Consider the following 16,045-nt stretch of genomic DNA (forward strand, 5'->3'; position numbering starts at 1 on the left):
TGTAATGAGTGGTTATTTCAGTCAAAGTTGCTCTTCTATCAGCTTGAATCAGTCGGCCCATTCTCCTCTGACCTCTAGCATCAACAAGTCATTTTCGCCCACAGGACTGTCACATACTGGATGTTTTTCCCTTTTCACACCATTCTTTGTAGAAATGGTTGTGGGTGAAAATCCCAGTAACTGAGCAGATTGTGAAATACTCAGACCAGCCCGTCTGGCACCAACAACCATGCCACGCTCAAAATTGCTTAAATCACCTTTCTTTCCCATTCTGACATTCAGTTTGGAGTTCAGGAGATTATCTTGACCAAGACCACAACCCTAAATGCATTGAAGCAACTGCTATGTGATTGGTTGATTAGATAATTGCATTAATGAGAAATTGAACAGGTGTTCCTAATAATCCTTTAGGTGAGTGTGTGTGTGTGTCTGTGTTTATATATATATAAGCTGCAAGATATATATATATATATATATATATATATATATATATATATATATATATATATATATATATATATTTTTTTTTTTTTTTTTTTTGCGTTCAGTAAAAAGAATAATTAGGGTATGCAGATAAATATGAAGAGCATTTAAAATTTTCTTTTTAAAATGATTTTTTTTGCACCTGTGGTTTGTTAGACACGACCAGGCATAAAACATGCACTATATGAATCCGTTTATCTCCGTTTACTTGAATATGTTTTCTTCGTTACCTATACAATTAGCATACACTACCCTAACTTGTATGAAACCGATGAAACAGATAAGAAAAGACAAGCTTTGCGTTTTGAAAGACAGCCAGATCAGTGGTTTGTGTTGAAATAATTCCTTGGAGAGGTCAGATGCGATCTGACGGGAACTTCTGCACGGAAATTAAGCGTACAGCGCCAGCGAAGCGACGCTATCACCGCGCTGTCTTTTCGCACCAAAGAGATAACCTACGCTCTTCTCTCTCGGCGCTCGCCCCGTTCCCGGAGGGCTGTGACTTTTTGAACCGGCGAGGAAAATCATCTCAATTGGGTCTCGCACCATTTGGGCCACTTCTTGGACAGAAACAACAAATCCTGAACTGCCAATGAGCTGCTCTGGAGATGAGTATCAGCAAACTCCCACACTTACCACGTCTGTGAACGCATCTTGGAAAGTGTAAAAATCTGTTTGTGTAGCCTTTTACACGTTAGATTAAAAAGATGATTAAATTAATCTAAATTAAAACACGAACGAGCCGGTGTTGTGCCGAATGTGTTGTTTTAATGAATCAAATACACAGCACAAAAATTATAGGATCTTAATTCCGAAATAAAGTTAGAACTATGTGAAAATTCATAATAAAATGTGTAAACAGACTTTCCGAAATATACTACTTAGATGTTAATTTCCGTTAATGATTCACAGAAAACTAATATTTCCCTATTTGGCACTGTACTTGATTCAGCTCAACAGACAGTAGCCTAATGTAGACGAACAAGACGAACTTTTAACATGACCCCGTCATTAATCTAAATTATTCAGGGATCCTTTAGCAGGTTCTGAGTGAATGTCAATGAGCAGAGCTTCTTCAGTGTCAGCATGGGTCAGTGTCCAACAGGGCCACCAGGTGGCGCCCGATGCAGTATTGTGGTGCCAGTGGTCAAGTCATGAGCTCGGACACACACTCTGCATGCACGCCTGACGTTTTACCATCTGTTTTACTATCCATGTAGGTAGGCTGGGAGAGCAAAGCTAGTTGTCAAAAAGTGAGTTTCTGTGAAGACAAATGCCTACATTTACATCTTTACTGACCATGAAAAAGAAATCATTAAACATGTTGACTCAATGGGGAAAAGTTGTCATAAGGAGAGAGAAAATGTCAAAGTTATAACATGAAAATAACACCATTGTTTTGGTCAACAAATTAAGTCATTAATAAATTAAATTTCAACACTTAAAATAAGCTTACATGATAACTTTCCCAAATAAGAATGTGCCCTGACTTCCAACCCAACAGACGGGGCAACTTTTTTTTGCACCTTGGGCACTTTCCATTGAGAGTGAGCAACACATTTCTATCTGGACACTTTAGACGGGCTCTGGGCACTGTGTCTCAGTTGTCCAGCAACATTGCTAATAAATTATCTTCACCTTGAGTTCTGTATTTTAGTTGCATATTGTCTTAACATACTCATTTTTTGATTTTATGGCGTTCGTTTATGTACCTATTTTATTTCATTTATTTTTACAAAATATGAAGCTGGTAAATTTAAGTTTGGGCTGCAAAATTGGTCACAATTTTTTTTATTCTGACATTTTTAGGTTTGAAGAAAAGATACAAATTGCTAGTGAAAACACCATATATTCAAACCCATATAGGCTAATCACTGAGACACAGACCTTGTGACAACTAGCCCCGGTGTCCTGACATGTTATCCTACCCGTCAGATTTTCCTTCCAGGGTTTACTGCGCAATATTGCATCCTTTTTTTCATGCTGAACAACATTTAATGTATTTGCATTACTATAAGGGTATGTTTAGAGTTGTGGATCTAAGGTTTAGATGTTAATAAACCATAACTTTACATGTAGCATTTTTCGTTGTCGAACCGTACTACCCACTGTTTTAATGGGAGGTAGCAAAATCTGACAGGACAAATCGACAGAACACCGGTCCTCCCTAACTACAAAGACCGGTTGAATTCCGTCCCTCTAAGTAATGTTCAGAATGTGGTCGTAAAAATTAACATTGAAACTACTTTGCTGGTGCGCAATCAGACAAGACTGCGATTGTGTGTTTAGATAGTTGTGGCACTAAGTGGTGGGTGTATCAGCACATTACTGAAAGGAAATGTGGCAGCGTATTTCCACAAACCAGTGAAAATATCTTGAGGGTCCAAATTATAGTAATAAAGCTCTAACTATAGTCGATGAGCAACCTTTAATTTCAGTGCGTCATGCACAATATCTAAGGTAAGTGGGTTTCCAAGTGCACAACTGACTTTTTATCCAATTCCAGTGTAAACGGTCCTTTACTTCAGGTCCACGTAAACAGTAATCCGTTCCCCTAACACGTCTTGTCATATTAAAACCATATGCATGCCGGCATTCGCCGCTCGCACTGAGTGCCCATCAATAACGCTAATGACCCGTTTCCCGGGGGATCACAACAAATCCCCGACAGTCTTTAACGGGGCCTTTGCTCTTCCGTGGCTACGAGCTGTCACTTGTCCAGCAACAGCTTCCACCGGCCTGACTTTATCAAAAACAGCGAGGGATGAAAAGTGTGTGCCATTTGCGAGAGATGTATTAAAAGAAGAAACCTCACTGGAGGGCATACAGGCTATAAACCTCATCATCTGGCTCTTGTCTCTGTGCCAACTGTAAGACAATCTGAGCTTTAGGCAACAATCATTAACTAAAAGTATAACTATCTATTTATATTTGATCTCTGGATATGCACACTGTGAAGTGAAGAATGGAAAGCCTTATTCAGTAGAGCTATTCAGTTTGTTGTCCCAAAACCAAGCAATTTTGATCCATAAGTAAAACAAGATAATGTTCATTAATCACATACTTATTATACACAATGCGTGTATAATTGTTAATTATGTCCCAACTGGATGCAACAAATGCCTTGTTTGAAATCGGTTTTATTGGTTTTGTCTTGTCCAGTGATATTCGGATCACAAACTAATCTTTCTATTTAACTGGATCTTCTTAGTAAACTGGTCAACCAGTTCACCAAATCGAACTGAATCGTTTGAAATGGTTCGCATCTCCAGTACGCACTAATTCACAAGTTATTCAGTTTATAAACGTGCCTTACACTCCCTCTGATGCGAAATAAACCACTATCCCAAGTTATTCAGTTACTCCTAACAATACATTGACTGAACTGCTAAAAGAGAACGGATGATGGGATGTGCACGAGCAGAGCAGCTGGACTGATTCTCGTGCTGCTGGCTTGGGAGACGGCATATGTTAAGGAGCGTAACATTTCCATCACACACTTGAGGTATTCGGCCAATCACAACGCACTGGATAGCTGGCCAATCAGTGGACATATTGTTTTTTCAGACCGATGAGCCTGTAAAAACTGACCGTTTCAGAAGGCAAGGCATAGAGGAGAAGCATTTATATTCTGGGTTCATTTTGACTGCATCATCAAAATTTGGCCTCATCAGTGTCTCAATACCAGTATCAATATCACTGTCTTTCTGCATCATTGCTAAATGCAAACGTCATAAAAGTAACTGGCAGTCAGTGGAGGAAAGCCTTGTTTTGCCCCCCAGGGGAGATGGTCCCCACTGCAGGGATTCAGGGGGTGTGGTTGGATCCAGATCCATCTCCTCCCGCCTTACATATACCTAAACCTAACCTGATCTGTAAATCCACCCCTAAACCTACCAATCTCCACCCCCTAGATGTGGATCCTACCTCAGCCCCTGGATCTTGTGTTCTGCAGTGAGGGGCTACTGCTCCAGGTGGGAACTATGAATAGTCTCCGTGTAAACAAATACAAGAATTCATGTGTGCATATTACGTGTTTCATCGTCTTCTTCTTCTTTCGGGTTTCATGGTGATTGGTGACTTAAAAAGGTGCATTACTGCCACCTACTAGACTGGAGTGTGAGCAGCAGAATGACTTTAAAGGCAGAAAAAATGTATAAAAATAAATGCAAGGTTTCGTGTTTCGTCATGTCTGTGTGAATTTCTTTACAAAGTGACACCCAGTGACAGGTTTTCCCATGGAATTGGGCTACTTTAGAACTGTTGCCGCAGAATGTTTGCAGGTTGAAAGGAGCCCAATAAACAACACCAAAATCTTGTATTTTACCCCCCAATTTTTACTGGAGGACCCCCACCGAAACGTAATTGGACTAGTTTTAAGTAACAATTGGACAGGCTTTGTTGGGAAAACGTGGCAACCCTAGTGACAAAGTTTTCACCATTTACAGTCATTGTGATGTAAAAAAAAACCCCATTCCTTTATGAATTGACGTCATGTCTGAGAAGCATTATAACGTCGCAAATACGATAATTCAGATAATTCAGCATTAAAGTCCAGTGGATTCTGATTGGTTGTCAGTTGTAAAAATAAAAAACTTATTGAAACTGATATCAACAATGATGTTTTTCTGTGATCTTATAGTTATAGCTGTGGTGTGGTGTGGTAAAATGGCTTGTTGTAGTAGAAATCACTCTAAAGATGTTACTCTCTCTATGCCCATCACATATAAAAGGCCTGCAGCGCCTTCTGTTCCAGCCTACTACTAAGCACAGTGGGTGCTGTTTCATCTAGCGAGGGGGCAAGTAACAGTGCCAAGTTAATCAGGGAGAGAGTGCCAGCAGCGTCACACCCTGCACTCAGGGGCCATGATAGATGTCCTGACCAGGGCTGCGGTGCTACTGTAGGGTGGTGGCAGAACGTACAATGTTTCAGTCACCATAAAAGAGAGGGGCCTGTGTTTGAACACACATATGAGAGTGGGATGTCGTGTGTGCGGCTGTTTTGTACCTATGCCAAAAGACTCATTAGTTCATTAGATAGATCCATACACTCTGATGAATGCAATGGGAAATTCCACCGTCGAACACAACCACTCCCTTGAGAATGACAAATGTGACTGTGTGTTCAGGAGGGGCTCACACACACTCACACTGACAGTATGTTAGGGTTGAGATGCTGCCCTGTAGAGGGAGACGTACAAGCCTTGGCCTGTGATCTTTCACGCACATGACAGACGTACACGGCAAACAGCCGGTCAGTAATAGTCCATGTTGGCCTCTTTTCCTCTTGTGTAGACCCGTTATCACCTTCACCCTACTACAGCACCCACAAAACCCTCTCCAGCCGACCTCATCAAACTGGGATGACCTGCTGTGACCTCATCAGAGCTGGCTGACCCATGATGACCTCATCAAAGCAGGATGCCCTGCTGAGCTCAGAGAATGACGGCTTGCACTGACCAAAAGCGGGCCATCAATTATCATTGAGTGTGACACCGCTTTTACTGTTCAAGTGCCGGTGTGTACCTTACATTTCAGTTTCCACTTAAATAAGGGGCAAATTTGAACTCGACAACACTTTACTGTACAATAGGTTCCCATTAGTTAACATTAGTCAATGCATTAACTAACATTAACAATGGGCAAAACATTTGTAACAGTATTTATTAACTTTGTTAATGGCATTTAAAAAATAGATCTGTTCAATGTTAGTTCATAATAACTAATGCATGTCCGATAAATTACACACGCACCCATATATGTATATGTATATAGTACAAAAGTACAAATTAGCCTCAGGTGCAGGAAAACAACAACGAAAACAACAACAACTGATGTCTGCACACTGAAAATAACTGACTTTTTATATTACTTTTTAATAACTGCACACATAACTAAGATTAATAAATGCTTTAGATGCATTTCTCATTGTTAGTTCTTGTTAACTGATGTAGATAACTAATGTTAATAAATGTAACCTTATTGTAGTGCTACCTTAGTCTCAGATAAATGCAACAAGTCACATCCCACTGTTTTAGAGTACTTATATTTTGTTGATTGATTTGACATATTTTTCATGCTAGTTCAAACTGTCCAACTGACCAATTTTTTTAGATCAGTGTAAATATGTGCAGCCCCTAATGGGACATGGTGATAGAAAAAAATATGAGATGGGAGGAAACATTATATTACAATGCCATTGTGCCCTTTTGCAAAACTATTGTGTTCTCCCAAGAAACTCTTCATTCACTCACAAAAGCTCTGAAATAAAGTTTTTCCTCTCACCTATTATTTCCATCATGAAATGGAAAGTGTATCTAATGAAAGCTAATTTTCTAAGGGGATTGCAAAATTTTTGCTTGATAATGCAAAATCATTAAAATATAATTTTACTCCAATTTCTTTCTTTTCTTTTCTAACCATCGCCGTGTCCTTTTAGGGGCTCAATTTAAACAAGCCTTAAAGGCATAGTTCATGCAAAGAATTATAATTCTTTCATTTAATCATCCTTCTTTTGTTCCAAACTGTATTTCTTTTTTTTACCTTTGTGGAAAACAAAAGAAGAAATTTTAAAGATCAGTTTTTGTCAATACAAGGAAAGTCAATGAGGTTCATAACAATACAATGGTGAGTAAATGTTGACAGATTTTTCATTTGTTTAGACTGAGAGACTTGTGTGTAGTGCCTGTGTTTTGTCTTTGCGTGGCAGTGTCGTCTAACCCACGTAATGCGGACAGGGGCAGCAAGATCGAGTTTATGTTGAGTGAAAATGGCAGGAAACACAAAAGAGGTCTTAACTAATTTTCCCAAGCAAATTCCACCCTGCCTCTCATCACACACAAAGCCTCGATCAAGCACTTATCACCCCAACGGCATCCACCCACTACAAATCTGAGAGATAGAGAATAATAGGGTGAGAAAAGGACAGAAGGAGAAGAATAGATGGACTGGAAAAAAAGAGTTATAAAAATGGCATCCTTCTGGAAAAAATAGACAATGGGGAATATGATTAAGAAAGGAGGAGGGAGAATTATGAGGGTGAGAACGAGGGATTCTGATCAGGTTGCCTGGAAAAGTTGGATCCCATTTAAACAATGAGAGAGACGTCAGTCGAATGTTGTTTCTCAATGAGAGTTTGAGCGATGAGCCAGGTCATCACATCTCTCCACCTCATCCATCATTTCCCTCAAACAAACGAGTGCAGCGTGCTTTTTTGTTTCCCTCTTTTCCCTTTCAGCCGCTTTTCTCTCTCTCTTGCAGACTCTCTCTGGCTGTGGGACAGTGGATCAGTGTGAGAGCGATGACCGGGGATCAGATTTGCTCTGTGTCCATCTGGCAGTGTGTGTGAAGAAGATTTTTATGCGTCTTGGTGTGAAATAATACAAGTGGGTGTGTGAGGGAGCGGCTATCAAAAGAGTTTTATTGTCTTTCTTTCAGAAACGTGTGTCTGCAGCACATTGAGTGACACCTCTTTGCAACATCAAGTGGCACCAGCATATTTAGGTCTCTTATTCAGAGACAGGAGATTATGGATAAAGCACAATTTAACTAAAAATCTACAAAATTATATCTGAGAAATCTAAGCTTATTTTTAGGCCTTTTTTGCAAAAATGTATAAAAAATTTTTTTTTACATTAGAATCAGCAAATTAAATTTAGTACAATAATAATAATATATAAAACATTTATTCACATTACGTTTTATATGATTATTAATACAAAATGCTTAATACTGTTATAATGCAAGCAATCTTTCCTCATTTTGTTTACGCAAAATACATATATATATATATATATATATATATATATAGTACAGACCAAAAGTTTGTACACACCTTCTCATTCAAAGAGTTTTCTTTATTTTCATGACTATGAAAATTGTAGATTCACACTGAAGGCATCAAAACTATGAATTAACACGTGGAATTAAATATGGAATTATATACATGACAAAAAAGAAACAACTGAAAATATGTCATATTGTAGGTTCTTCAAAGTAGCCACCTTTTGTTTTGATTACTGCTTTCACACTCTTGGCATTCTCTTGATGAGCTTCAAGAGGTAGTCACCTGAAATGGTCTTCCAACAGTCTTGAAGGAGTTCCCCGAGAGATGCTTAGCACTTGTTGGCCCTTTTGCCTTCTGTCTGCGGTCCAGCTCACCCCTAAACCATCTCGATTGGGTTCAGGTCCGGTGACTGTGGAGGCCAGGTCATCTGGCGCAGCACCCCATCACTCTCCTTCTTGGTCAAATAGACCTTGATGCCTTCAGTGTGAATCTACAATTTTCATAGTCATGAAAATAAAGAAAACTCTTTGAATGAGAAGGTGTGTCCAAACTTTTGGTCTGTACTGTATATTATATATACATATATATATAACATTTTGGGGTGAAATATGATCTTGACATTTCTTTCTTCTAGTCACCATAAAAGAGAAAAAGAGACAGACAGAGCCCGAGCCCATGTGAGAGTGCACAGTCGGCCCACATAGGAGTTTTTTATTTCTCAGTAACTCCTCCCACAGTATTGAATTATAATGCAATACAGTTACATTGTAGAAAGCATTAAAACAGAAGTACCTCAACTCACTGATTACTTTTAAAAATGGGATTATAAACATCAACAAAAAATAAAACAAAGTGAATTAGGAGAGATTTGGTCCTTCACCTCGTGAGGATAAACAAAATCTGACATTTCTTCAGGGATTGGCACAAGAAATCAACATGGACCTAAACGTCACAGAAGCTTGCAGACAACCATAGAAAATGCCAAGTACAGCTTGGACCAATCATGCGTTTTATGAAGAAATAATATCAGCTGTTTTTTACTATTTTCTCTTTTTTTATATATTTTGCAGTTGAATCAATAAATTGTCATACAAAAAACCTAAGTAATATCTATATCCTTTACCAGTTTTATTAGAAGTATAAGCTGTGATGGTATGTTTAATACTATCTGGCATTCAGACCTTTCTACAAATCCCAGTAGTCTCTTCGCCCCAAAATTTTCAGTGAGAAATTCTTCATTTCAACACAAGGGGGCGGTTGAGAGCAGTGCTATTCAGAAAACAAACTACAGTTTGTAGAGAAATAAATACAACTTTCAAGATACACAGTAATAACATTGACCACATCAACCGAGACAAAAACAAAGCAACAATGGACAAGGGGATAAAATTAAACACAAGGAACACATGATTGTCTATAAATGAAAGACACACAAGGACGGTGTAGCTAAAGACTAGCATTCAGGCTATTTAGTGGTATCGTTCGCCAACTAATGGAAAAGGTTACAGAGGAAATGATAAAATACCCTTTACGTGAGTTCTACAGATTCAGTTCTTAAACTAGTTTATTTTCCATTTAGAAAAAAAAAACTAAACAAAATGACTTTTCTAGCATTTGTTTTACAACCACTCTTCCAACTTCAAAAAGAAACGAACTAAAAAGAGCATGTTTTCGCAAAAAACTGGCGGGAAAGTGGGTTGAAGGTAATGCAGTGCTTTAATTTGACAGAACTTGAAAATAGTCACTGTCTCACTCCTTACACCTTTTTTTGTTTTTTTGTTTTGTTTTTGTTTTACAAGCAGCGTCAGTGAGAGGTGGAACGGTCACACCTTTTATCTGTATCTGTATACGTTTTTCGATTCACAAACTCCTGGAGAATATCTTAAAAAGAGAAACACTAACCCCACGACCCCTCGCATAAGTTTGTAAACTTGTAAGTTTCTGTACAAGACTTAAAAGAAACTGTTAAAATGCTTGAAAAACACATGGTTGTTTTGCGTGCCTGTATTTGCATTTATTTGTTTGTGTGTGATGGCGTTAATTCGAACAAAATTTACAGGCCGGTAGGCGTTGTGCCCGAATAGTCTGCGATCACATTTGTTTTGTGGAAGACACTCATTTGTTACTCTTAGTAACCATTGGTTTTAGCGGACAAAACTCACAATCATGACACCGACTTTTCATTAGCAATCTCAAAAACTGTTCAACAGCTGCCACTGCTGGGCAAAACATTAGAACCTGACAGAATAAATACATTTATTATTACGTATTACTACCATTGTCATCATCGTCTTCATCCTCACCGTCAAAATTACTGACACTAATGTCATTCCTACAAACGGTACTCAATCAATAAGTCAATCAAACAGTCAATCAACCATTTGTTGATGTTTGTGGGACAGTGAGCTGCTATGCACAGGGTCTGGTTGTGTGTGTGGTGGAAGTGAATGAGGATTTGGGCACTTGTGCAGGTGTGAGTGTGGACCAGGGACTCTGGCAGAAGTCTAACACAATGTTAAGTTAGGTCACATGGTACATGGGCGTGTCATACGTGACTGAGAGACTGAATGGCGCTGGGTTCTGCAGTGCGGGCCAAGCTGTGCCACATCGGGGCATTATGGGTAGGCGAATGGAGTGGTTCCTTATCAGCTAGTGACAGCATCATAGCATATGCCTTGAAAAAGGAGAGATATACAGTTAAAAATACGGCAACTATATTAATGGAAAATGTATTTGATAAATAAATGCACAATGATAATAATAATAATGATGCTATTATTTTTGTTATTAATAATAATTAATCATATAAATAATAAAACAATAAAATAATGTTAATTTTAATACACAAATTGTATTCATGGAAAATTTGATTCTTGTTATTATTAATTATTAATAAGAACAATTTATTTACTAATAATAGTAATAATAACAATAATAATAAAACAACTAAATAATAATAACAACAACGCTAAAATAAAAAAAATTTAATTCAATAAGTCTTTATTTAATATTCAAGGCAAATGTGATATTATACATTTTTATTGATTAATAAAATTAATTAGAGTTAATTAATTATTATTAATACTAACATTAAAATAAAATATCAGTAATTAAATAAGTAATTTATTTAAAGTGATTTTTTTACTATATTAATTTAACATTTAGTACAGTATTTTAAATATTTTAATAATAATATTGTTATTATTGATAATACTTTATTACTAATTCTAATTATTGTTCTTGTCTTTACTAATATGAATAACACTAAAATGAAATATTAGTATTTAAATGATAAGTTTTAAATGAAAGTTTTTTTTCATTTTGTGCTCTATCCACCTTTTTCTTGTCGTAAAAATGGGTGCGGCAAATTTGTAAATTCTATGGGTCTTGTTTTTCAGTTATTCTTCTCATTATTATTATTAGTCTCACCCCATAGAAAGAAAAACGTGGATAAGGCTAGTATCTGACTAGTTATCATAGAAATACCTGTGACTTAGATTTCCTGTATAGAGGCTGCTTGATGGCTTCCTGAAGGTGGGTGGGGCCAAAGCTGATGACATCACTGTCGCTGAGGTCTCCATCCTCCATACTAAAGTGACGGATGTGATCCAGCGTGGAGAAACTGCTGTGATCTTCATCATCATCATCCTCATTAAACCTGCAAATGATGCAGAGATTATTTTAAAATATTCATTCAACCCAATCCCCCATAAAAAAAGAATGGATATAAAGATTACTTTACAACCGAAAAACTGAATGGATATAACAAGTTTTTTTGCTATACATGCCTTCGTGGCGAGGATTTGCTATTTATCTCCAGATCATCTGGTCCTTCGAAATCGATGTCATCGTTTATGTCATGATCCAGACTGCTAGGCACGCCATCCTCGCTGGGTTTCCTGGCACTGTCACTATGCTCCACCTCCTCTTCCTCTGCTCCAAGCTCCTCCCCTTCTTCTTCATCCAGGTCACGTGACCCCTGACCAGGCAGGGCTTTGTCGCCATCAAAATGACTGCCATTCAGCCTACAGAGAACAGAGACATCAGTTGCAGTGACGATATGCAGGCATGTATTTTGACTGATATGCCGATCCCTGATTACAGAAAGAAAATCATTTAGCGCTGAAACCAAGTTCTGTTTGTCTCGAAAAAATAAACCACCTTAAAAAGCAGAACCACATGCCCGAGCTTTCTAAATGAGAGGAAATGCTCAAAGAAAGAAGGCGAATCTGTGTTGGAGAAAGAGACTGTTTGTCATCAGTTAAGAGGGCCTCTGGTTGGCAGAAACGAGCCGCCCATTGGCAGGGCACTTCTACAGCAGGCCCCTACACTTCCTCTCACTTATATTCAGCTCTCTCTCTCCCTCAAACAGCTCACATCTCCTTGTTCCCTAGTTTATTTTCTTCTCTATCTCCAATTCATCTAATAGGCCAAATATTTAGTTGACAGCCCATTTGGTGAGTGGAGAGAAGGAGCTGCCAAATCAGAGCCAGAGGCCAGCTATCCAAACTCACACACACACACACACACACACACACACACATACACACACACACACACACACACAAATATACTTCGGCCAAAGGAACCACATTAAGGCTGATTCACTCGTTTTGTCCTGATTCTACTATTTCCTTGACTTAAAAATAGCAACTTCCTATCTGAACTTAAAAACAGAGAGGAAAGATTATGAATGTAGAGAAGATGAGAAAATACAAGTCTATGTGTATGTGCAATGAAAATATCTATCTATCTATCTATCTATCTATCTATCTATCTATCTATCTATCTATCTATCTATCTATCTATCTATCTATCTATCTATCTATCTACCTACCTACCTACCTACCTACCTACCTACCTACCTACCTACCTATTGGTCCGTATGTCCATTTGTCTGACCATCCATCCATCCATCCATCCATCCATCCATCCATCCATCCATCCATCCATCCATCCATCCATCCATCCATCCATCCATCATGTCTAATAACACGTTTCCTCTAGGTTTCATCTCTCACCTCCATCTATTTCAGCTCTCCATCTCGGTTCTATCCTCAGATTAGCGTAACTCTGCAGGGTGACCCATATAAAGCCCTTTTCACATCTGGGTTAATCCCTGAAATCACCTTCTCTCATCACTCGGCACACCGCTAATACTGCGAGAGAGGGGACGAGAATACGAGAGAGGCAGCGATGGCGTGATGATGAAAACAGGTCGGCTAATTAGAGAGAGCTGTGGTAATTTGTGGAGGATAGAGTACCTATCAGAAGCAGTCACTCTGACAGGAAACATTCAACGACCTCTGACCTCCTCTCCCACACCTACTTCCTGTTCACAAACACATGTTGGGACCAGATGTGGGACGCATGCAAACTCTAGGATCTTTTTAATGAAACAGTGAAGAAATCAAAAGACAAAAGCCTGTAAGATCTTTATCTATCACACACACATGCACACACAGATGACCAGTTCAAACATTAAAACCGTCGTCCAACCTGATGATCGCTGCTGGGAAATGATCAGCGATAATTATCATATGCAGATGGCAAAATTCATGTACGCGCACGCAGCCAAAAGTCAACAGCGTTCTGCACGTGCTCGCAATCGGCCAATCAGTAATCACGTCCTGCTGGAGACCTGCCCTAATCTTTGCTCTTAAAAACCGCAGGCGACAGGCTAATGATTAACAACCGTACAGAATATATGTACGCACACAGATACGTTCACATGTGTGCTTAATACACACTGCGATACCAGGCTGCTTCTTTCATGTGATGCTATTCACTCAGAGGTGAGGGTTAATGAATAAGGCATGAGAAGTGTTGTGTTCAGTAATGTTTGTGTATAATAACCTCCAATCTGCCTGAGGCAACTCGTGCCGACTGATGACTGACAGCCTAATGGACACTCCGCTTGCATGTGTGTGTGAGCCCACACATGACTATTTGTAATGTATATATCTAACATTTTTCATAGAAGTTCAGTCTGTGGACTTTAGATTTAGATTTTATTATTTTAAAAAATACATTATTATCTAATACAATTGATACATTAATAATGCAATTAAATATTACAATTTGACAGAAAATTGTGAGGTGGACTGAGAACCCATGTGAAGATTTATTTGAACCTGCTTGTACAAGCTCAGTGTTTGAAGAGCTGTTCAACCCACCAAAAGCTGTATTTATTAGTATAAATGAGGAAGAAGATGGTGTTTACCCTTCCTCAGAGTGTGACGGAGACGTGGCGTTCTGTGCTGTGTTACTGATGAAGTTTCGTATTTCGTTAAAATACGAGTCCTCCTTGTCCTCCAAGATGGCACTGCCACTGTCCAGCTCTGAACGGGGCGATGACATTGCCGTGCCTACACATGAAAACAATATATCAGTATCTTTTGTGCGTATTACTGCAAACATGAACTAAATAACAGTTACTGATAAGGTTATTTACAAATGCTAAACATAAATTATGAATATATATTCACATAGTTTTTTAAAGAAATGTAATTAATTTGTATGTGTGAGGATACCTGATAAATTACCATTCTCGTGCTTTTTGAGGTGCCGGTCCAGGTTGGTTTGTTGCCCGAAGCAGCGGTCACAAAGATGGCATTTGAAGGGTTTCTCTTTGTTATGGATGTTACGGATGTGACGCTGGAGATTGGATGAAATACTGAACGAACGATCGCAGTACTTACATCTGTGGACACACACACACACACACACACACACATATGAACATAATTAGACAGTACAGTATTTACAATACATAGACACGGGAAATCAAACACTCTCATGTTATCCGTCTCACACACACGCAGGGTCCAAAACACATGATTGAGTGGTCATGAACTCTTTGTCTCTAATCTTTGGCCAACTCAGTAACTCTCAAACTCTCGTCCACATCCTCCCTCTGCTCTGAAAGCGACTGCATGTGCCAAGTCTCTTCACGCAGAATTATCCGTATGATTACGTGATCATATCTTCCCCTCCACCGTAAGAGTTGTGCGCTAAATTGGATCTCCCAGGAACCTGTTATCTCTCCCTCTCTCTCTATCTCGCCCCCTTCCAAATGCAAGAGAAAAAATAGAAATTAAATTGCAGTTAAAGGCTGATCACCGGCTTGTTTAAAGCATTGCCAGCACAAGGAGATTGAGGCTAGTTATCTGGAAAGTAACACAGCCCTGTACAAACCTCCCCTGTGGTCAGGCGGACCACAAATACAGTGTGTGCGCACGCCTGTTTCTGTGCAGTATTTTAAAACTCCCTGAAAGTTTCTGAGCCCTAAACACAGACCTAATTACCCAGCTGCCTTTGCTGGCCTGCAGCTGTACGCCACTCATCACCTCCATTATTCATACACACTTCCTTCAGTCTCCCTGTCTGTCTGTCTGTCTGTCCTTCTCTCTTGTGGATGTCACCTCACTCTTACCAAATGACAATAACTTTAAATATCAAATACTAAAATTAAGAAATAATATATAATAATGAAGATTATTAAATTCTACAATTTTTCGTTTTGTTCTAAAAAAAATCAGTTTTAATTTTCCTGATATTAACAGGTTTTCAATCATTGGAAATGTAGTCTTTTGTGGTAAATATATTTAAATTTAAATTTAAAAATGTTAATTTAAATTTATGCATTTAGCAGACGCTTTTATCCAAAGCAACTTACAGTGCATTCAGGCTATCAATTTTTTACTTATCATGTGTTCCCGGGGAATCGAACCCACAACCTTGCGCTTGATAGTGCAATGCTCTACCAATTGAGCT

The 16,045-nt window shown here is 38.6% G+C and overlaps 1 protein-coding gene across 15 annotated transcripts in view; it reads right to left on the reverse strand.

Moving 5' to 3' along the window:
• Positions 1-8,947: 8,947 nt before the first annotated feature.
• Positions 8,948-16,045, reverse strand: part of LOC128028962 (MDS1 and EVI1 complex locus protein EVI1-A) — a 157,301-nt gene continuing 150,203 nt past the window's right edge. For 14 of the 15 annotated variants that reach the window (XM_052616361.1, XM_052616365.1, XM_052616363.1 and 11 more), the window contains 5 exons: positions 14,803-14,972; positions 14,493-14,637; positions 12,058-12,294; positions 11,756-11,927; positions 8,948-10,943 (listed from right to left, as the gene is read on the reverse strand). In XM_052616361.1, coding sequence (XP_052472321.1) covers positions 10,815-10,943; positions 11,756-11,927; positions 12,058-12,294; positions 14,493-14,637; positions 14,803-14,972 — 853 coding nt within the window. In that variant the 3' untranslated portion in view covers positions 8,948-10,814. The remainder of the gene's footprint in view (positions 10,944-11,755; positions 11,928-12,057; positions 12,295-14,492; positions 14,638-14,802; positions 14,973-16,045) is intronic. The other variant, XM_052616359.1, reaches the window with a different exon arrangement.

The sequence above is a fragment of the Carassius gibelio genome, chromosome A15, assembly GCF_023724105.1.
Source record: "Carassius gibelio isolate Cgi1373 ecotype wild population from Czech Republic chromosome A15, carGib1.2-hapl.c, whole genome shotgun sequence".
NCBI classification, from domain to species: Eukaryota; Metazoa; Chordata; class Actinopteri; order Cypriniformes; family Cyprinidae; genus Carassius; species Carassius gibelio.